This window comes from Peromyscus californicus, unplaced genomic scaffold (assembly GCF_007827085.1).
Source record: "Peromyscus californicus insignis strain IS unplaced genomic scaffold, ASM782708v3 Scaffold_4__1_contigs__length_199733344, whole genome shotgun sequence".
NCBI classification, from domain to species: domain Eukaryota; kingdom Metazoa; phylum Chordata; class Mammalia; order Rodentia; family Cricetidae; genus Peromyscus; species Peromyscus californicus.
The window spans coordinates 77,940,449-77,961,985 of NW_026294562.1; the positions used below are offsets into that span (position 1 = coordinate 77,940,449).

General features: G+C 50.1%; 1 protein-coding gene across 1 annotated transcript in view; it reads right to left on the bottom strand.

Annotated features, from left to right (window-relative positions):
• Positions 1 to 20,474, bottom strand: part of Il21r (interleukin 21 receptor) — a 30,683-nt gene extending 10,209 nt beyond the window's left edge. The window contains exons 1-2 of the mRNA XM_052712964.1: positions 20,057 to 20,474; positions 1,257 to 1,319 (exon numbers count right to left, since the gene is read on the bottom strand). Of these exons, the coding sequence (XP_052568924.1) occupies positions 1,257 to 1,305 (49 nt within the window). The 5' untranslated portion in view covers positions 1,306 to 1,319; positions 20,057 to 20,474. The remainder of the gene's footprint in view (positions 1 to 1,256; positions 1,320 to 20,056) is intronic.
• Between the last annotated feature and the right edge of the window lie 1,063 nt (positions 20,475 to 21,537).

Sequence of the window (21,537 nt, forward strand, 5' to 3'; positions counted from 1 at the left end):
CAGCACCACACTGGAAGTAGATGCTGAACTTCACCAGCCACAGAGCCCGCTGCACCAGGGCCCTGAGCGCCTGACCCTGGGAGTGAGAAAGACACACATTTGTCCATGTCTGTGGGTTTGTGAACATGCATGTGCACATGGGAGTTGAAGGCAGAGGTCTTCTTCCTCGGGCTTTCTCAACCTTGGTTTTTTTTTTTTTTTTTTTTTTTTTTTTGGTTTTGTTTTTTGAGACAGGCTCTCCCATCCAGCCTGGAGCTCACCAGTTGGGCTAAGCAGCCTGGCCAGCCTTCCCCTGGGATCTGCCTCCATCTCGCCAATGCTGGGATAACAGATAGGCTCAGCTGCACCCAGTCCCTTCTGCGGGTCCTGATGCTAGAATGTTAAGCGCTTCACAGAAGCCATTGCCCTGACCATATATCTGCTCCTTATATTTTGTCTTAGTGCCATGGGACTGAGTCAGACCTAAGTCAGGCAGCCAGCCACCCCCAGGGTGGCCACAGGGTCTGCATTCTCCCTGAACCTCTCCCTGTATCCCCCACTGATGGCAACATAGCCAGGCTCCACAGGAGGAGCCGGAGGTGACATTCTAGCCTCAGTGTGTGACAGAGGTCTGTTACCCCACCCCCCACTCTTACCCCCTGTCCCCAGTGCAGGCCCTATAGGGGTTTCCAGAGCAGGCAGCGTGTCGCCATTAGAAAGGGAAATCAAAAGCCGGGCCTGTTCCTGGGGGAGCTATTTAAAGTACTGGATATTTCGGTAAAAACCAGAGCAAATGTTGCTGAGTCTGCAGAAGGTCAAGTTCCCCTTACCCTGGGTGGCCTGCACAGTCTCTCATCTCCCGGCTCTTGACGGGGAGAATGCCCTCAACAGCACCCTTGACCTGCAGCTCTGATGCCTTCCCTCGGGACTGCTAACAAAGTTCTGGCTCCTCTATCCCCACCTCCTTTTCCTCCAGCCTACTGAAGGTTCATGACCCCAGTGAGAGTCTTGCACAAAGAGGAATGGAGGCTAGACCAAGGGCAGGACTTCCTTCCCACGAGGGTGGAGAGCCTTTCTGTTTACTGAGCTCTTTGGTTCCCTGGGTTCTAATCAATCAAAGCATTCAGCTTTGGTGTCAAGTAGACAGAGGCTGTAGATTGCGGGTCAGTGGCCTGCAGCCCCGGCCGGGAACCTCCAACACCATGTGGCCCCTGCTCAGTTTTGCGGGAGCCCATCACATGGGCCCATCGCCCCTGCAGCCATTGGTTGAGACTTACCTCCCTGGAGGATCAGCAGGAGCAAGGGAGCAGCCAGGCCCTGTGGCATGCTGTGTCCCAGACCTGCAAGAGAAGTGTGTGGAATGCGAAGTGAACCAGCTGTGGCCATGCACTACTGAGCAACCTCCCCAACTAGGGTCTCTCCCTGCCACATCAAAGAACCAGTCCAAGGCTCACAACAAACCCCCCTGTTGAAAACTAAAGATAAGGCTAGCCCACAGCAGGGCTTCTTATTCCAGTAGGAGGCCCAACTAGCCTACAGGGGTACACTGGGAAAGCCAGGCCACCAAACAAAGCTGTCCGGAGCCCTTGACTGGCTGAGATGGACAAAGGCCCTTGCAGAACCAAGGAAGTGATGATACTGTGGGCAGAAAACCATAGTTGGCCAACACCAGGCTCCTCCTGCCCTTTGCCTGTGGAACTGCTAGCCCAGGAGAACCACCTGCCTGGGCTCAAGAGCCCCATGCAGGCCAGTTCCTCCAGCGTGGAGCTGGGACCAGGTCCTTGAGGGAAGATGGCCCATGCACGGATCAGGTCAGACTTACGGCTTTTCCCAGACACCATCCCTGACCCCACAATAAGACAATGCTTCATCTGGGGCTCCCTTAGGTCCAACAGCACTGACTGGCCTTCCTGACCATCATCAAAGAAACAGTGTAAAGGACCAAGGTTCGGATGGCCAGCTGTGAGCGCCAGGCCAGCCTCTTGCTGCCTCTGAGCCTCATAGAAAGCAGCCGTGAGGCCCGTCCAGAGCTTTGGAACAATCCAACCAGGTGCTGTGCAGAGAAAACCGAGTATAGGGCTCCGACACACCACAGAGCTGAATGGGCTAGAGCAGAGCCTAGGAGCTTCTAGAACAGAACCCCAAGAAGAACAGTGTGCCCAAGGGGCTTCCAAAATGCCTCACTCTCAAAATTACTTATTTAGTGTTTTTCTATAAGTGGCCTTAAACATTTGACTCCAACCCCAGTCTAAAAATTACCACTGGTGGTCCCCCACTTTCTCCACAAGGACATATTTCCCCCTCCTTTCTTTCCCTTCCCTCTCCAGACAGAGTCTTGACTGTGTAACCAAGGCTGGTCTCGATCCTGCAAACTTCCTGCTTCAGCCTTCAGCCTTCTGTTGTAACCATCGTCGTGGCTCTAACATCAGGATCAGAGTAAAAGATTCTGGACAGCGTCAGTTCAACTTGTTGCCTTGGGTAACCCTGAGCTTGGGTGGCCCCCGCCCTCACAAGTCCTGTGGCACGGTTTGACTGTGTGTCCCCACAAACTCTGTGTGTTAGAGCCTAACACCCAAATCACACTTTAATAGGATGGAGGGAACTGGGGCTAGCGGAGGTCATGAGGGCGGGGCCCATCATGGCATTAGTGAGTTTTAAACAGAGCATGGAGGGGAATGGAATTCAGCGTTTGGCGTTTGCCTGAACATATGGGAGTCTGCCCCCAGCACTGAAAAAGGAAGGTGAGGAAGGATGGGCAGGGAGGAAAGAAAGGAAAAGAGACCCACGCTGGCACAACTGTGCCTCCCCCTGTGCAGTCCTGCACCATGCTGTGATGGTGCGCGTTCCTTTGAGCTTCCCAGGCACCAGACTCTCTGATGAACAAACTTCTCACTTCCCAGTCTCGGGTGTTTTGTTCCAGCATCAGCCCAAACAAAGCCATGCTGATGTTACAGTCTGAAGAGGTGACCTCTGACCCCAGGAGGCTCCAAGTATGCTCGGCTCGGCAGTGTCAAATCTATGACGCCAGCCCCAGCACAGGAGAACTTCGTGTCACATCTCAGCCACAGGGAAAGTAGAAAGCCTCTGCCCTTTGTCAAGAGCCTCTTCTCCCCCTCTTCATACCACAGCTCTGCACAAGCGGCCCTTCTCGTGGGTGGCCGACACGCTTCCTAAACTGCGGTCCCTCAGCCTGGTCCACAGAGCAAGCCAAGCCAACCACCCACTCGCCCATTCGCTCTGCCACCGTGACTAGATAGGGCAAGACACAAGCTCAGGGAAGCCCATGGCAGCCAGCCTGGCCTCCTCTCTAGAACTCTGGCTCTGATGCTTTTCTGGGCACCTACCAGAAACCTGCAGCCACCTCGGTGTCTCTTACAGATGTACCTTGGTTTACAGGTTCAGGGCTTCAGCATGTCCCAACAAGAAGGTGTGGTGGAGAAGCTCAAACAGGAGTGTGAGGCAAAGGGAGCCCCCATCATGGTGGCCCAGGAAACAGGGAGCAAGGCAGGAACCAGGTATCACCTTCAAAAGCCCATCCCCAGCCACAGACTTCCTTTATCCAGCCAGGCTCCATCCCCCGCAACATAGAACAAGTATTTAAACACATAAGCCTGCTGGAGACACTTCAGATTCAAGCCACAACAGGAGGGCTACATTAAGAACATGATCAGCTTGTATCTGATGTCCATCCATATCTGAACCTTCCATTTACATGAGCCCAAACACCCCTATCCTCCAACACTGTTAGTTATAATTCTGTTGCTTTTTCCAAAGAGGCCTGGCATTGCAGAGTGGAGGAGGGGCCCAGCATTGGCAGCCAGCTGATCTCTGACCCTTCTGTCTACTGGCCTCAGTTGCCGTCTCTGAAATGGGCACATTCTTTACCCCTGAACCTCACAGCTGAGAGCAGCCAGCTGTCAGGTGTGAACACCGATTCATGCTGAGCCCCGGCAGCTGTCTGCATGGCCCATTGTTCTCATCTGCCCCCTGTTGCTGTGATAAACACTATGGCTGGAGGGCAGCTAGATAATAAAGGGTTTATTTCTTTTTACAGGTCTCAGGTCACACTCCAGCGCTGAGAGAAGTCAGGGCAGGAACCTGGAGGCAGGAGCTGATGCAGAAGCCATGGAGGGGTGCTGCTCACTGGCTTGCTCCCCTAGGGCTTCCCAACCCAGGACCTAGGGATAGCACTACCCACAGTGGGCTGAGCCCTCCCACATCATCAACCAATAAATGCCCCACAGACTGCCTACAGGCCAGTGTGACGGAGGCATTCTTCAAATCGAGGTTCCTTCTTCCCAAATGACTCTAGCTTGTGTCAAGTTGACGGACACCGACCAGCACAAATACCCTCTCTCAAGTACCCCTGCCCCATTGCCTCGCTGCCGCTGCACCAGCCGAGTCCTCTCCCTGAACCACAGCCCTTCCTGTCCTTCACGTGACGCTTTTGTGGCCCATTTCCTCTATCCAGTTGGGCTGAAATGTTCTAGAATGACTTCTGTCATTCACTCATCACCTTTCCATGACACTGTTCTCTACTTCCTATCTTTACCTTGCTGATCCCCGTTTTACTCCAATAAACTTGTGTCGAAAGAAAACAGCACATTATTACCACTGACACTTCACCAGGATGAAGCCAAGAGGCCAAGGGCAGCATGCTGGGTAAGTGCCCTGAGGAGCTGACACAGACTCAGTTCAACCCCGGGCTGTGTGAGCTCATGCAGGTGACTTGACTATTCTGAGCCCCAGGCCCTCATCTGTAAGTGCTGATGATTAAAGGTCCCATGCTCTCAGAACCCTTGGGAAATTAACTTGGTGCTTGTGAAACACGAGCAACAGCCAGTGGCAGGCTCAGGGTAGATGTTACATGTTTCTGTTTTAATTACATTAGGTGTGTGTGTGTGTGTGTGTGTGTGTGTGTGCATGCACACGCACGTACATGCCTGTGAGCATGCCAAAGCATACATATGGAAGTCAGAGGACAACCTGATCGAGTCGATTCCCTCCATTACGTGGGTCCCAGGTATTGAACTCGGGTCATCCAGCTAAGTACCTTTACCCGCTAAGCCATCTCATGGGCCTACATAAAACTTTCTTAAACAAGCCACAACCAGCTCTCTGGAAAGCTAGCCCACCACTGTGAGAGGTAACAGCTGACAGAAGGAAAGCACAGCCCAGCCACGTCACCTTCCCAATACTCCAGGAGCTGGGGAGCACAGCCCAGCCACGCCACCTTCCCAATACTCCAGGAGCTGGGGAGCACCTCTGTTTTTCTTTAAAAGTGAGGGGCAGGGTGTCAGAAATGTTGACGAATAACTAGCACCAAATGGAGGTGCTGGCTCTCTGCTTTGAGGGCTCCTTTACACCCCTGCCCCGTGGTCTGAGGACATGCCAGTAGCTGCTGCACCAAGGGAACAGGGGTCTCAGTGCTGAAGGGGTCCCCATGACTCTCTCCTCACACTCTCCACACCCAAGAGGTCTTCTCATCCCTCTGGCCTCTCTGTCCTGACTCCTCTCCTGGGATGCACATGAGGCTCACAAGAAAGTCAGGAGGTGTCCAAGAGCTTCTGCAGGGGACCTGAAATCTGCTCCATCCCGGCTATGTGTCCTTAGGCAGGTACCTAGCTTCTCGGATTCTGTGTTCTCTGCTATCAGTGGAGGTCCAGGGCCTTTGCTGAAGTTGGTTGTGATTGCAAATTGCATGGGAAACCTCTCAGACTGTTTATCTACCGGGCCCCAGCACTGGGGTTGGAGGATGCAAACTAATAACTAACCACATTTCAGGAACTCGGAGGGAAGTAGAGAAGGTTGGGGTAGCAAATGAGACTGAAGGGAGGGCCACAGAGAACACAAGAGCCTAATCTCCCAGCAAGCAGAGAAATGCAAATAAAACCACAAAGGTTTACCGCGGACACTTTATCAGATCGGCCAGGACCTAAAGCTCACATGGCCTGACTCAGAGTCTGGTTCACAGGGATTGCCATTCACGCCAGGGAAAGGTGACAATACCACCAGTCTGGAAAATATTTCTTTGGTGACCAAATGAACGCAGACAGCAGCTTCCCTAAGCGCCAGCCACGCCATGCCCGTGCTCACCAGCATCCGAGAAGCTATCAGAAGCCTCGCCAGGTTTAATCGTGAGGAACTAGAAACGACCTAAGTCCTCATTAGCAGGGCATGGAGAAAACAAATGGGGCTTTGTCGGCCAAACACGGGAATGAGTCACTTCCCATGGCCCACACCCACAGCAAAGCAGGTGACCGCCGAGACGGAACGTGTACGGAAAAAGAAGAACGTGGAGGATGATGCCGCCTCTGTCACTCTTGGAGCTACATGGAACAATTCTAGGAACTGTTTAAGTGGACAGAAAGGAACTGGGCGGGAAGACAAGCATCACTTTTTCTTTTTCTTTTTTTGAGACAGGCTCTCACTACACAGTCCCGGTGGGACTATAACTAACTATGTAGACCTGGCTGGCCTCAAACATGCAGAGTTCTACCTGTGTTAGCCTCCTGGGTGGGAACGAAGGTACATGCCACTGTGCCCAGCCTGAAACACTGCATTTTGAATAATGTGCAGAAAGAAGAAGCTGGGGAGGTGTTTCTAGGGTCCCCACGGTTTGGGAAAGCCCAGCAACGCTGTGTGACCTTTTCCTATGTCTAAACTATCTCACAGCAATTTAAGGGCAAGCAGTTTAAGTGCAAGCAAATATTAGTTGTGTAAAATACCGTGTGCATGAGAGGACTTCCACTGTGGGGTGCTGGAGGGGCTGGTATCAGGCTGATGCCTCCACAGAGAGCCACTGGCAAGCTTGAGATGAAGTGGGGCAGCCAGGCAAGATGGAAAGTGACAGAAGGACCGAGCCCCGAGGCCCTACACTTCCCTCCTCGGTGACTTGGTAAATCACTGAAGATGAGCAGCCAGAAATCTGCCACAAAGAACCTGGAGATGGGCTGAGAGGCCACAGCAGTTTCCAGCAGTTTTACCAAACTGAGGGAAGAATTGGGGCCAGGGCTGGTTAGTGCTCAGTCACCCAGCAAAGGCTGAGAAGCAGGAATCTGGAATAGCTCAGTCAGCTCTCCCAAGGAAAGCCTCAGCGTCATCCAAAGGCTCCACATCTTCATCCATGGCGCTCAGGGTTCCGACAAAGCGATAAGGTGAGCTGTGCACAGAGCTTATGACCAGTAAGCCAGAGTACAGGGCACCAGAACAGCATAGTAATTCAGAGTCTGACACTGCTCTTACAATCACTACAGTTGCCCTGATTAAGAGTTCCTGAGAGCTGGGTGGCGGTGGCACACGCCTTTAATCCTAGTACTCAGGAGGCAGAGGCAGGCAGATCTCTGTGAGTTCGAGGCCAGCCTGGTCTACAGAGTGAGTTCCAGGAGAGGCTCCAAAGCTACACAGAGAAACCCCGTCTCGGGGGGAGGGGGAGAGTTCTTGGGGTCTGGCTTGGTGGCACCGCCTTTAATCTCAACAACAGGAAGACGGAGGCAAGTGGATCTCTGTGAGTTTGAGGACGGCCAAGGTTACACAGTGAGACCCTTAATAAAAAAGAGTTCTTGGTGGGAGGCTGTGGCTCTGTTCTACAGCATGGTCTTGAAGTGTGAAGACCCTGATGGTAGGAAGGGAAGAAAGGGAGAGAGAGAAGGAGCAGGAAGGGGAGAGAGAGAGGGAGGGAGAATTCTACTTGTTGTATTTAGAAAGGAAATCTCGAAACTCCTCAAATTTATAAGCATGTAAGAAATGGATTTGACAACAGATTAGAAACATCAGAAGAGGATTTGTAAGCTGAAGGTTGCTCAGCTGAAAGCAGATGGAGGAAGAAACGTTTCAACACACAGAAAATAGCAAAAGATACGCTTGCAGCATCCTAAGGAAGACTGGCCACCCATGCACACTCACTGTCCAAGAACCAGGAGCACAGATTCTCATACTCAACACTCCGACGTTAAGTGTGGAATTCTTACTGATCCCTTTATGGTATTGTTCCCACCTTCATTTTAAAACAACACACACCTTTCATAAGTAGAATTACTGTCGTGTGCATTAATTTATCCCTTTTACTGAGGACCTCTAGTTGGTTAGTTTTTGAAACAAAACTTGCTACGTAGCCAAGGATGACCTTAACTGTTAACCTGATCAGATTAATAAACACCAGAGAAAGTACACTTTTGGGGGCGCTGTGAGGCATTTCCAGAGGAGATGGGATCCTGAGGTTCTGAGCTACTGAGGGATCAGCCCCTGATGGGTTTATGATATGAAACATTGTTGCAACATAATACAAAGTAAGAGGTGGGATGGAGGAAGTCAGTGACTGGGGTTGTCTTAGGGGGTCTGTCTTTCTCTGGCCCCCTTCCTGTGTTCCCTGACTGTCCCTTTTCTCTGCTTCCTGGCCACAATGCCATGAACTACTCTGTTCCTTGGTACCCTCCCCATCATGATAGACTGATACCTCCGAACCTGTGAGCCCAAATAAACCTTCCCCCATTAAATTGTTCTTGTCAGATGTCTCCTCACAGTAGTTAGAAAGACAGTGAACTCAGTAATCAATAAAGAGAAGAAAGAGACTAAGCCAGAAGGAATAACAGAGCTACTGGCTAAAGATTTTTCCACACTCACAAAAGACATTTAGCTATTGATTCAAAAAGAAGACAGATTCTTCTTTTTGGGAATCTCCATCTGGGAATCACAGAAATGCTTCCTCTCTTCCTCCTCTTCCATTTTCTCTTTTCAGACCGAGTACATGTAGCCCAGGCTGGCCTTAAGATCCTGTAGCTATGTAACTGTGGAAAACCCTAAACTTTTGATCTGTCACAAGGTGGACCTCCCAAGGGCTAGGATTACAGCTGTGCACTATCACACTCGTGTATACTGGGCTGGGATCAAACCTAGTGCTTCACGCCTACTAAGCAAGCACTCTGCTCACTGGGCTACATCCTGAGCCCTAGAAAAACTATATCTAAAATTAAAGACAAAGATGGGCAATGGTGATGTATGCCTTTAGTCTGGAGGCAGAGGCAGGCAGATCTCTGAGTTTGAGGCCAGCCTGGTCTACAGTACAAGTTCCAAGATAGCCAGGGATATATAGAGAAACTATGTCTCAAAAAACAAACAATAATAATGATAATAATAATAAAGTTAAATTAAAGACAAAGATACACTGAAAGTACTGCAGAGAGAGAATCATTTATCTTCAAAAAGGACATATGTGACTGACAGCTGACTTCCACAGAAGCAACAGAAGACAGGAAACAATAGAAAAAAACCTTAAAGGCTGAAAATTTTAAATGTAAACATACAATTTTAAATATTGTATATATATATATGTGTGTGTGTGTGTGTGTGTGTGTGTGTGTGTGTGTGTGTGTGTGTATGTATGTATGCATGTATTTGTATCTAGCAAAAACTTACATACCTAGCAAAAAATATCCTTTTGTGGGCTCTCAGATAAGCACCAAACTTATATAAAGAAGTGTAACAAACAAGATAATAGAAAACATAGAATGGTGTTTTTCAAAGACGGGAGGGTTTGGTATGTAGCTCAGGATAGCCCAGAACTCCTGAGCTCAAGTGATCCTTTTACATCAGCTCCTGCACAGCTGGGACTGCAGGCATATACCAACCTGCCTCTCTGAGAATAACAACCATGTTCAAGAGTGGAACATGTAAAAAGAAGAAAAAAGGGAACAAGAACAGATCGGACCCAAAAAACAAAAAGAGAAAAATAACAAGACAGTTGTTTTTACTGACTTAACCCCAAACACATCAGTACTTCTTAAATAAATTCAACACTGGAATGTAAACCAACCATGACGTCAACAACTGAGGTTAAAAGAAAGTAAAATTTCACAAGTAAAATGTACAAATTCTGAACAAAATGCTAACGTTCAGATACAATGATACAAAATTAGTTAATACTTCTTCATGTCATTTATGTCAATATGGAAGGTGGGTTTGTCCATCTATTTTATTCCATTTGAAGAAGAAAGTAAAATTTTGTCTGACTATTCAGTAGGTTCAGAAAACATATTTAAGGAATTGAGATATCCATTCATGATTTTGAAAGCTTGTCAAAAAATAAAATCCCCTGATCTCAGGAACAGAGGACTATTTTTTACTCTGATAAGGACACACACAGAAACAGTATGCACTGCTCTCAGTGTCCTTAATGGCCAAGAAACATATTTTCTTTTTGTTTTGTTGAGTCAGAATCTTGCTATGTTCCTAAGAGGGACATAAGCTCCTTATCCTCCTGCCTCAGCCTCTTGAGTGCTGAGATTACAGAGATGTGCCAACATGTCCAAATCAAATATTAAACATGTAAGTCCTAAGGACAGGGAAAGATCTATGGATATCTATTATGATAATGGTCCTATCCAACACAGCAAGGCAGCAACAACAAAAACCTCATGAAGATTAGAAAACCAAGTGCCTGCCAGGTGGTGGTGGCACACAACTTTAATCCCAGCACTCAGGAGGCAGAGGCAGGTAGATCTCTGTGAATTTAAGGCCAGCCTGGTCTACAGAGAGTTCTAGGACAGGCTACACAGAGAAATCCTGTCTAGAAAAAAGAAAGAAAGAAAGAAAGAAAGAAAGAAAGAAAGAAAGAAAGAAAGAAAGAAAGAAAGAAAAAACTAAGTGCCTGCAACAGTATAAAGACTGAGTACCTAGAAAAGTCCAAGACATGCCACAAACAAATAAAAATCATCTGAACATGATACAGGCATCTATGAAAGTCCACAGTAAAACAAACAAAACCCCAACTTCCTCTGACATCAGAAGCAAGGGAATGCTCACTCCTGTCACTTCTGTTCAGCTAGAAGTCTTAGCCAGAGCAATGAAGAAGGAACAGGAAATCAAGGGCACTTAAGAAGAAAGAGGTACAAGTATCTCCGTTTGCAGATAACGTGACCTTATACACAGAGAATACTAAGGATTCCACATTGAAAACATTACATTGAATACAGGAATCCAGCAAGGCTGAAGAATACAAAGTCAAGACACAAATATTAGTTGCATTTTTCAATACACAAACAATAATCAAAAGGGAAATTAAGGGGCTGGAGAGATGGCTCAATGGCTAAGAACATTTACCAGAGGATCCTACATTCCCAGCACCTGAATCAGGTGGCCCACAACCACCTGTAACTCCAGCTCCAGGGGAGCCAATGCCTCTGGCCTCCTCAGGCACCTGCACTCACATGTATGTCTCCACATGCAGACACAGGCCTATACATAATTAAAAATAATTTAAAAAATTAAAGAAATTAGTAAAACAATTCCATTTATAATAGCATCAAAAACAATAAAACACTTTACTTGGAGAAATGTAACACATTATTGAAAGAAATTAAAAAAGACACAAATAAAAAGATATCCCTTCATGGGATGAAAGGCAATATAGTTAGCATGTCAATATTGCTGAGAATAACTATAAAGTTAAACAAATTCTACCAAAACACTAATAGTTCTTTTTGTAGAAATAGAAAAATCCACCCTAGAATTCATATGGAATCTTGAAGGGTCTTGAGTAGCCAAAGCAATCCACAGATGGGAAAGCAAAGTTGGAGACTTTCTTGGTTTAAAAACTTATTTTAAAATTACAGTGATCAATAGGCTGGAGAGATGGATCAGAGGTTAAGAGTACTGACTGCTCTTCCACAGGACCTGGGTTCGGTTCCCAGCACCCACATGGCACTTCACAACCATCTGTAACTGTCACATGGGATGCTATGCCCTCTTCTGCACTCTATGGGCACTGCACTCACATGCACCTATATATATGCAGGCAAAACACCCACACACATAAAATAAAAATAAATAAATCTCTTAAAAATTTTAAATCACAATTATAATTGGTACTGGGATAAATACAGACATAGAGTGCAATAGCAAAGAGTAGAGAGCCCCCAAACAAGCCAACAGGAGATGATCAAATGACCTTCTATGAGGTCACAAAACCACAGGGGTGAGAGGGCAGGACTTCAAGAATCTGCGCACATGAATGTAATCCCAGCATTTTGGAGGTAGAGACAGGAGCATCGGGAGTTGCGTGTAGCTTGAGTTTTCCTGCCTGGCCCACAGTCAGGACAAATCTCTCTCACCTGCCAGTCCCACAGCCGCTCAGACCCGACCAAGTAAACACAGAGACTTATACTGCTTACAAACTGTATGGCCGTGGCAGGCTTCTTGCTAACTGTTCTTACAGCTTAAATTAATCCATTTCCATTAATCTATACCTTGCCACGTGGCTCGTGGCTTACCGGCATCTTCACATGCAGTTTCTCATCATGGCGGCTGGCAGTGTCTCTCTGACTCAGCCTTCCACTTCCCAGCTTTATTCTCCTCCTTGTCCCGCCTACACTTCCTGCCTAGCCAATGGCCAGTCAGTGTTTTATTTATTGACTAATCAGCAACACATTTGCCATACAGAACATCCCACAGCAGTTGCGAGTCATCCTAGGCTATACACAGGAAGTTTGAGGCCAGCCTGGGACGAACAAACACGAAAATAAAAGAGATGGCCGGGAAAGTGGCACACCCACAGGTGTCGAGGAAGCTGGTCTCTATCTTACCACATACAGGAAAGACCTCAAGATGGCTGGAAACCTAAAACTACCAACGTCCCAGGATGGAACACAGGCCACCAAAGCAAACATAGACAAGCAGCTAGAGAGGAATGCTCCCCCCAAATCAGACGTCAGGCAAGGACTTCGGACCCCAAATATAAAAAAGAGTGCTGCAACTTAGTAACAGCATGCCCAACAACTGTCAGAATGGACGAGGGCCATTCCTCCAGAGGAGGTTATGGCCAGCAAGCATGTGGAGGGCAACTCAATGTCACTGACCACCAGGAAGCGAACGCCAAAGCCCCAGTAAGGCATTGTCTTACAACAGACACAAGGCCCACTGTCTCAAAAGAAAATAAAATGACAAGTGTTGGTGAAGATGTGGAGAAATCACAACACTTCTATACATTTGGTGGGGTTGTACAACAATGAAAAAAAAATTAATTAAAACTAGAAATAGAAGGTACATACCCAAAACAATTGAAAGTGACATTTCAGTAATGTGTTTTCACACTCCTGTTTACTGCCCCAATATTTATAATAAACAGCATGCACTTAAGCAATCTTAGTCTATTCACAGACAAAATATGTTCAAAGCATACAATGGAATATTACTCAGCCTTTAAAAAGGAAGGAACTCCTGTCATGTGTTGCAATGTGGATGAAACTTGAGGACATCACACTAAGAAGTGAAAGAAACTAGCTACAGAAAGGCAAACGCTGCCTGGCTCTACTCCATCCCTGAGACAGGGAGCACCTTGGAAAGGAGAGCTGGGGCACTGTTGTCTGGGCGATCTAGAACTTCTGCCCAAGCAAGATGGAGGAGGGCTAGAGCTCCACTGCTTGGCACTGCCGCCCTAGAGCAGCATTGTGCCGTCCACTTTAAACAGTGGCATGGAGGGGTGGCAGGCAGCTGCCCAAGCATGGGGACTTGGTTTGAATGCCCCACCCATGTAAAAGCTGAGTGAAGCAATGCGTAATCCCAGTGCTCGGGTGCCAAGACAGGAGGATCCCTGGAGCCCACCAGCCAGCCAGTCTAGCTAAATCAGCGAGTTCCATGTTCAGTGCCTCAGAATAAGGTGAGAGCGATTGAAAAAGAAACCAAGGGTGACCTCTGGCTTCCACAAGCACACACACACACACACACACACACACACACACACACACACACACACACACACACAGAGGCACGCACGCACGCACACATGCACGCACGCACACTGAACCCCAAGTGCCGGGTTACAGGGTAGTGCTGTGATGGGACTGACCATATTTTTTGGGGGAGGATTGTGGAAAGACTGGAACTTTGGGCTGGAAAAGTCATTGAGTGCCCACAGCTCTTGAGTTGTGGGAACTCAGAAGATAATTCTGAGAGCAGTGCAGACAATGGAGGCCTGTGGAAGCCTCTGCTGGGGCCTTTCGATATTATGAATTAAGAGGCTGTGGTTCTGGTCAGCTGGGGTTGAAGCACTGGCTGTGATTATGAAGATACCAGCATCCTTGAGGTGAGACCTTGTAGGAGAGTCAGCACACAGAAGCTGTGTTCCAGAGGCACCCAAGGCTGAACCTCATGCTGCCGGTCAAACTTGGTAATGTGCAAGAGTTCTCCAGCTGATACTGGATTTGAACGCGGGAAGGGGTCGCGGAGAGAATGAGGCTTGGCACCGTGTGGCAGGATCAGAGTCCCTGAGGGGAGCTCAGAAGAGACTATTGGTGAACGTGCAGACCAGTTGCAGGAGAGATCCTCTAGGCAGGACCATGGGATGACCAGCAAGGGTAGCAGCAGCTGACAGATGGAGCAAGCCAGTGAGCAGCACTCCTCAGTGGCCTCCGCTTCAGTTCCTGCCTCCCGGTTCCTGCCTCCAGGTTCCTGCCTTGAGTTCTTGCCTGTGACTTCCCTGGATGATGAACTACAGGCTGTAAGATAAAATAAACCCCTTCCCCCAAAAGTTGCTTTTGTTTCAGACCAGCTAGAACCCCTTCTTGTGGGAATTCATTCCGTTCAACCATGCTTTCAGTTTTTAAATGTGTAGCCCAGGCTGGCCTGGAACTCATGATCCTCCTGCCTCTGCCTCCTTCAGCAAATCCTACTGGCATCTGCCACCACAACCGGCTGGCACCCAACATGGTGTAATGAATCCCCACAACAAACCCTCACTAAGACAGACCCACAAGGTAGAAGAAGAGAATCGACTCTTGAAAGGTGCCTTCGGTCCTCCATGCACGCCCTGTCACACCCCCTCAAATAAATAAGTAAAACGTAACAAAAATCTCAAAATGGTGTAACTTACATTAACAACAAAAAGGCAGTCACCCAGGAATGGCTCAAAAGATGTCAGAATTGCTAAGATGGACGAGAGGAATGAGGACTAAGGGGCTGAACAGACTGTGCTCACGGAGCGAGAGGTTTCGAGGAAGTCTCGGCATGCACACCATCTCCAGCAGGGTTCCCTGGGGAAACTGATAAGATTAGTCCAACACTAGTGGAACCGTTTAAAGGAGGCTGAGGCTTATGGAGTGATGAACATATGGAGTCGCTACAAGGAAACCAAATTGCCCAGTGGTACAAATAAACTAGCTTGTGACCGCTGGACTGTCAACAAAAACTGCCATTGCATTTGGGTGGAGGGAGTCTGGCATTTAAAATGACGGCGGACCTTGTCTCAACAAACGAAGTGGCGAGTGATGGAGGAAGACACTCAACAACGACCTCCAGACGTTCGTGCACTGCTCAGCTCACCGGATACACAAAACAGAAAAGACTGAGCACCGGGAAGAGCATACAGTCAGTCCTTGTCATGGTTTCTCTGCGTTCTTGGGGTCTACATCGAGTGGAGGCATGAGTTGATGTGTCTGCCTTGAAAACTTGCCACCTGGGGCCCAGCACCTCCTCTTCAAGGTGCTATGCCAAGGAACGATGTCCCCATGTGGACCTAACCAGACCTGTTCATTCACAGCATGCATCCCACCTCCCCTGAACTGGAAGACCCTGAGTCCTTGCTTTCCCTGCCCTGCTCCCACGAATGATCAAGAAACGGAATCTACTCGATCCGTCCAGACTATGGTTAGCTCACTATAGACCAGGTGGGAGTAACAGGGTTGAAAGTGAAAGGTGAAAATATTCTAAAAGTAAAATGTCCTGTTCCCTACCCTGACAGAGAAGAAAGGAGGCGGGTACAGAGGGATTCCCCAGAAGAGCCATACACAAGAGCCAGCAGGTCACCAGAAGGAGAAGTGTGTCTGTTCAGGGACTTCCCAAGGGGGAACCAGATGGGGGGCCTCTGGTCCTCTGGGCATGGACTGTCCCACCTGCCTGCTGCTCTTCTTTGGCCCTGACCTCTGGCTGTATCCTCCAACCCACTCTCTCTGCATCGTTTCACAGTCCCACCTAGACCTGCAGAGAAAAACCTAGCGCCTACCCCTCTCCTCCCCTTCACTGCTTGCTCTGGGTTCCAAGCACACCAGACTGTCACTAATAGGTCGCCTTCGCCTGGCTCCCACCCTTCACACCTGGTCTTTCAGTCATTGGAACTTTCTCTGCTCCCTAGTTGACTGGCAGCCTCCTACCGGGTCTTCCAAGCTGAGTTCAAATGCCATGGCTTGTCTTCTTTGATCTCTCCAAAGAGGGTGAGTCACTTCTTCCTCTGGGTTCTGACCCTCCACCACAGCCCATAGCCCCGGATGTTTCCATTCACCTTCTAAGCAACAGCCCAGCAGGAACCACATGGGCTTGGTTCCTGCGGAGCCCCCGGTGGCTAAACCCGGCCTCACAGAAAGCAGGTGCACACACAGGCTGCATAAATGACTAAATGACAGGGATCCCTTTCTTTGGTTCGGAATCATGCAGCCTATGCACTCCAGTGTGAAAATGACTCTGGTTCCTGTTTCTTAAATTCAGTGAGCTGCCACTGAAGGTCACTGCATTTCTGTAGTATAGGAACATCAGTGCCCCCAATATCCCGTCTCGGGACCTTTGCACATGCAATTGCTCGGCTCAAACTCCCTCCCTCAGCTTCTTTGCAGTCTCATCCTCAGATTTCAACTTCAGTGTCACCCTCCAGAGCAACTGCCTGCTTCATCTGAAGTGGGTCCGCTCTGGTCCTCTTCATAGATGTCAGAATATCAGGATAGTGATTGTCTCTGTCTTGTCTTTATGACCCATCACTGTCTGGGCACATCAGGTCCCACAGGTTGATAAATCACCAGATTTCTTCACCACAACATCCCCGGCATTGATAATGAGTGAACGGATGAATGAGGTTCGTGTGACAGAACAGCCACTGAGCAGTCCCTGGAGATGCAGTTTTCCCATCAGCTTTGTCTCTATCCCCAGGAGGCACCCTCCCCGACCCCGGGCAGCCGTCCTGGCTCCCAGAGCCTGATAGAGAAGACTGTCCTCAGATTAGTGACATGACCACCGGGGACCACAGGTTCTCAGCTCAGTAGAGTTTGCAAGTGGATGAGTGAGACCAGCTGGCCGGGACCAGAAGAGAAGTCTAACTCTCACAGGCCACCTTTTGTCTGAGCTCAGCTCTGCACATCGGTAGACCAGGCTCAGCTGCTGGGCTTCAGCAAGAGGCAAGGAAGTAGATGCAGGCACGCTGCAGCTGTGTGCTTCTTGGTGCCTGTTTTTCCCAGTGTGGCGGGCTGGGTTACAGCTGAGGGCATTGGGCCCATGGCTTAGTGGGCGGCAGCTGAACATGAGGAAGGACCTGCTCCAGTGGCTGTGTATACAGTCTCCGTGGGCCAGGACCTCCTCCGGCCTGGACAACTTGTGCAAACCCAGGCATTCTTGTAGCCTTGCTCAGGTGTGCACCCTTTCTCTGCAGCTCACAGACAAGGGCTGGTTTGAAGCATGGCTGCTTGAAGCTCCAGCAGAGAACTGGGCCAAGACAGCACCTGCCCATTCCGTTCTCAGCAGGCCACCCTGGCCTGACTGAGGCAGCCTGACTGAGGCAGCCTGACTGAGGCAGCCTGACTGAGGCAGCCCGACTGAGGCATGAGCTTTTAATCAGAACTGGAGAGAATCGGGGGCTCCAGTCTTGGTCCTCACACCACACTTAGCAGATCAAGGAACAGAGTCCCGAAGAGGCCCAGAGCCACATCTGTGGTCACACAGTGAAGAAGGCTGAGGCTCGAGGGGGGAGCCAGACCATGCATTTGCCCCTCCTCCTGGGACAGTTCTAGTGTTTTGACCCTCCCTGGGGACCGCAGGGACAGCAGGCTGAGGCCCTGGTACAGATGTTCTTCAGGGGCCCCCGGCCAGGGAATATTCTCAGGTTGTTTCAGAAGTTCCAAGTTTACTCAGCGCTCCTGTTTGAATCGTCATTGAAAAGTCCCTTCATCCTGGGCCAGAGTGGTGGGGGAGGAGGGGGTGACACCTGCAAGCTGCAGGCTGTGGGTGGGGCCTCTCCCAGCTCCCCCCACTTCGTGTTTTGGGGGCCCTGGACCGGCAGTTGAAGAAAAGGCTGCCAGACTGAGAATACCTTCCTCGAGGAAGCTTCTGTTGCATTTTCATGGGACAAAGTCCCTCCAAGTGGCTCCCTTGAAAACCCCTTCCCTCTCTGAGTCTCAGTTTTCTCATTTGCAAATGCTGAAGCACCACCAGCACCATGTGGTACTGTAGCAGGTGGCACACGCCTGCAATGCCAGCCCTCAGGAGGCTGCGGCGGGAGAGTCACAATTTTGAACCAGACTAGGTTGCATGGAGAAAGAACCTTCCCTTGTTAGTCAGCGGCAACAAGGCGGACACGTAGTATTTAAAGAAAACCAGCTGCTGTCCCTGGCTAACCATCCATGAGTCCTGCAGGCCTCCCCCTCTTGAGGGCACTGACTGGCTACTCCCCCTGCGCATGCACAGAGCCTGGCTTGGGGAAAAAGCACACCCCTAGCACACATGCCTAGCTGGTGCTGCTTGGCCCTGGTACAGTAAGGAAATCACTCCCCCGGAACATGTAGCGCACCTGCCTCTCTTCCATCTTTCCACACTGTTCTCCTTACTGGCAGCCTCCGCCTTCCAGTGCCGGAAGCCTCTCATGGTGCCAAAGAAGGCTGAAGTGGCCTCTAGAGGTGGGAACGTTTGAAGCCTTGGGTGAGGGCCCAATCTCCCCTACCTGTCAGGCAGGGATTCTCTCGTTCTCTCTGTGAGGTCCAGTGAGGACTAGACAGCATCTCTAGGGCAGGGCTACTGCAGAGAACACCCCACTGTGGGGATCACATAACCAGGTGCCCTCTGAGGAACGGACCTTAAGTAGTGATCCAGTTCGTGAGTCTTCCCACGGGGTGGGATCCTGTCATACAGGCTGGGTTCCAATTTCTGTTCTGACTCTCCACATCATTCTTAACCCAAGGACAGGTGTGTCCCCCAGGAGCCTAGCATTGCCATCTATGCACTGGGCTGCATGGACTCTGAGGCTTCTGGGAGCTCTCCAAGTGCCTACAGTTCTGTGGATAGGGCTGTGCTAGCCTTTCTGTACTCTCCACAGGTCAGAGTACCTGGGTTTAGGAGCCCCTGAAGTCACAGTCTTGACATCTGATGTCCTGGAGTTCTCATAAACCGCCTCACAGAGATAGAGCCACCTTGCTCCCCATTTTACAGATGGGGAAAACAAGGACCCAGGAGGCTGGAAGAAGCAGAGAGACTTGCCCAGGTTCTCCAAAAGGCGACCATGTGCTCTAACACCCAGGCTGCCTCAGAGAGCACAGACATTCTCTTAGGAGCTGCGTGTGACACTCTAATGTCTCTGGGACCTGCTGGGGTCTCTTTGGCAAGTCCAAAGTACAGACATTAACTCCTATGGCTTCTCCACCCAACCCCTCTGCCGTCTCCTTTTCCATCCTTCCAGGCTAGGCCTCCAACAACCTCCGGACCCCCCTCTCCTCCCCATGTAAGAAGTGTTGCCTCTTACCATCTGACACATGCCCTGGATTTGGATGGCAACACCTGGTTGAACTGCCCACCTTGCCATATCCTGGCGAGTCCCATGAGGAAAGTCATACTTCCCCTGTGGAGCCAGGTTTCCTTATCTGTGAACTAGGCACCCCACCTGCCTGGAAGGATTAGATGGAGTTTAAGTAATAAAGCACAGTGCTTGGTCATCTCTGATGCCCTCCACGGGCCCCCGGAAGCTTCCCAGTGCCCCTGCCTACTCCCCAGAGCTGCCTGGCAGACTGTCTACAATTCAGATCTCACTGTCCTCTCCCTATCACTTCTTGCAGGCAGTTAGTTTGCTCAGGCAAGGGAATCATACCAGCCATGCCCCTGCTTCCACAGCCCTCCATCATCCTGCAAGTACACACTCCGGCCCCCAGACATTCTAAGCCAACTGAACAAGGGACCACAGCCTTGGCTCTGCTCAGTCTAACTGCATTGCCTTCCGTGCCTCTGTGTCCCCAGCTGTGACACAGGCACAGGACGGCTCAGAGTCCCAGCACGGTGCTGCTACGTAAAAGGCAGAGAAAGACCACGGGGCTCAGAGAGAGAGCCAGGGCTAGAGTCTACTTACCTGCTTCTTCAAAGTCCTTCTCAGAAAGCCATTCCTCAGGCTGGGGCAGTCGGGTGGCCTCCTGGGTCTGGGACTCACAGTGGAACTCAGAGTGTGATGGTGGGAGGTGTGGGTTTAAGAAGGTAGGCAGGGGGCCAGTCGGGTGCAAGTCCAGAATCTAAGGGAGTCACCACTGAGACAGTCCTGGGGCTGAGGGCCACCCAGGCAGTTAGGCAGGGCTTACATAGAGAGAGTCAGCAGAGCTGGGGCAGCCAGACAGAGCCGGGGCATGGCTGGGGCTGGGGCTGGGGTGGGGCTGGGGCCAGTTGGCCGTCCCAGGGATGGACAGACCTGTGGTCAGATAGGCAAGCGACTGTCAGGCACACTACAGAAGTGGGCAGACAGCTGCAGTCGCCTGAAGCACAGGGCCACCAGCAGAGGCTGTGGTGTCTGTCTGAGGCCAGGCAAGGGGTGGGGATCAAGAGGATGTGGTAAGCAGTGCCCGCCCAGCCCAGTCAAGTCCTCCAGAAGGGGCGAGAAAAACTAAGACGCCTGCAGGCAGGCGCCCACGGCTTCCCAAAGGTTACTCTTTAGCAAGACATTTGGGGCCTAGGGGGTGACATCTTACGGACAGATGACGCCATCCTACAGGCCTCACAGTCATGTTCCATGAGGCAGGCAGTGAAGTGGGGCTTGCCACTTCTCACGGATGTAGAAATTGACCGCAGGTGTGAGAAGGTAATCCATCCCACCTGAAGCCCTTGGCGTCCACATTGAACTCCTCAGCTCAGACGGGAGAGATGGAGGGCGGACACCCACTCTATGACCTCTCTCCTGCAGGTGGATAAGTGGTCTGTTTTTTCTGTCCCTTGCCTACCCCAGGGTTCTGACCTCAGCATGACCCAGACTTTCTACACTGCCCCCTTGCCTCAGTTCTGTGGAAAGGAGGACTCTCCCTGCTGCCCTGGAAGAGAAAGACCTGAGGCACCTCCTGAGAGCCTTGCTGTGCTCATTTGTCAAGTGTGGACACCTAGCCAGGAGGGCAGGGCAGTCATACACTTAGGAATTCAAGAAAGAAATTCTTTTTCTTTCTTGTCTTTAACTTCCTTTTCTTTTCTTTCTTTCCTTCTTTCTTTCTTTTTTCTAGGAAAAAAGACTTTATTATTGTTGAAAATTCAGTGTAGTGGGGTTTCCATGTTTTTCTGACCCTGCTGAGGTACCTACCATTCCTGCCTCAGCCTCCTCCCTTATCAGTCCAAGGGTGTCTCCCGTCACTTTACAGCAGCCTTTAGGATCCTCTAAGTCTTGCCTCTGAATCCTCTCGTCTCTTCAGAGCTGACAAGCTGGGTTATAAGATGACATCCGCCCTGGGCAGATTGACACTCTGGTCCTTACTCAGTCCCCACACCTGCACCCATAGGAGGCCAGTGGTTAGTCAGCCTTTGAAGGGAAATGACTTGGGCCACACTCAACTGATAAAAGGGTGTTGATCTGAACCCCGT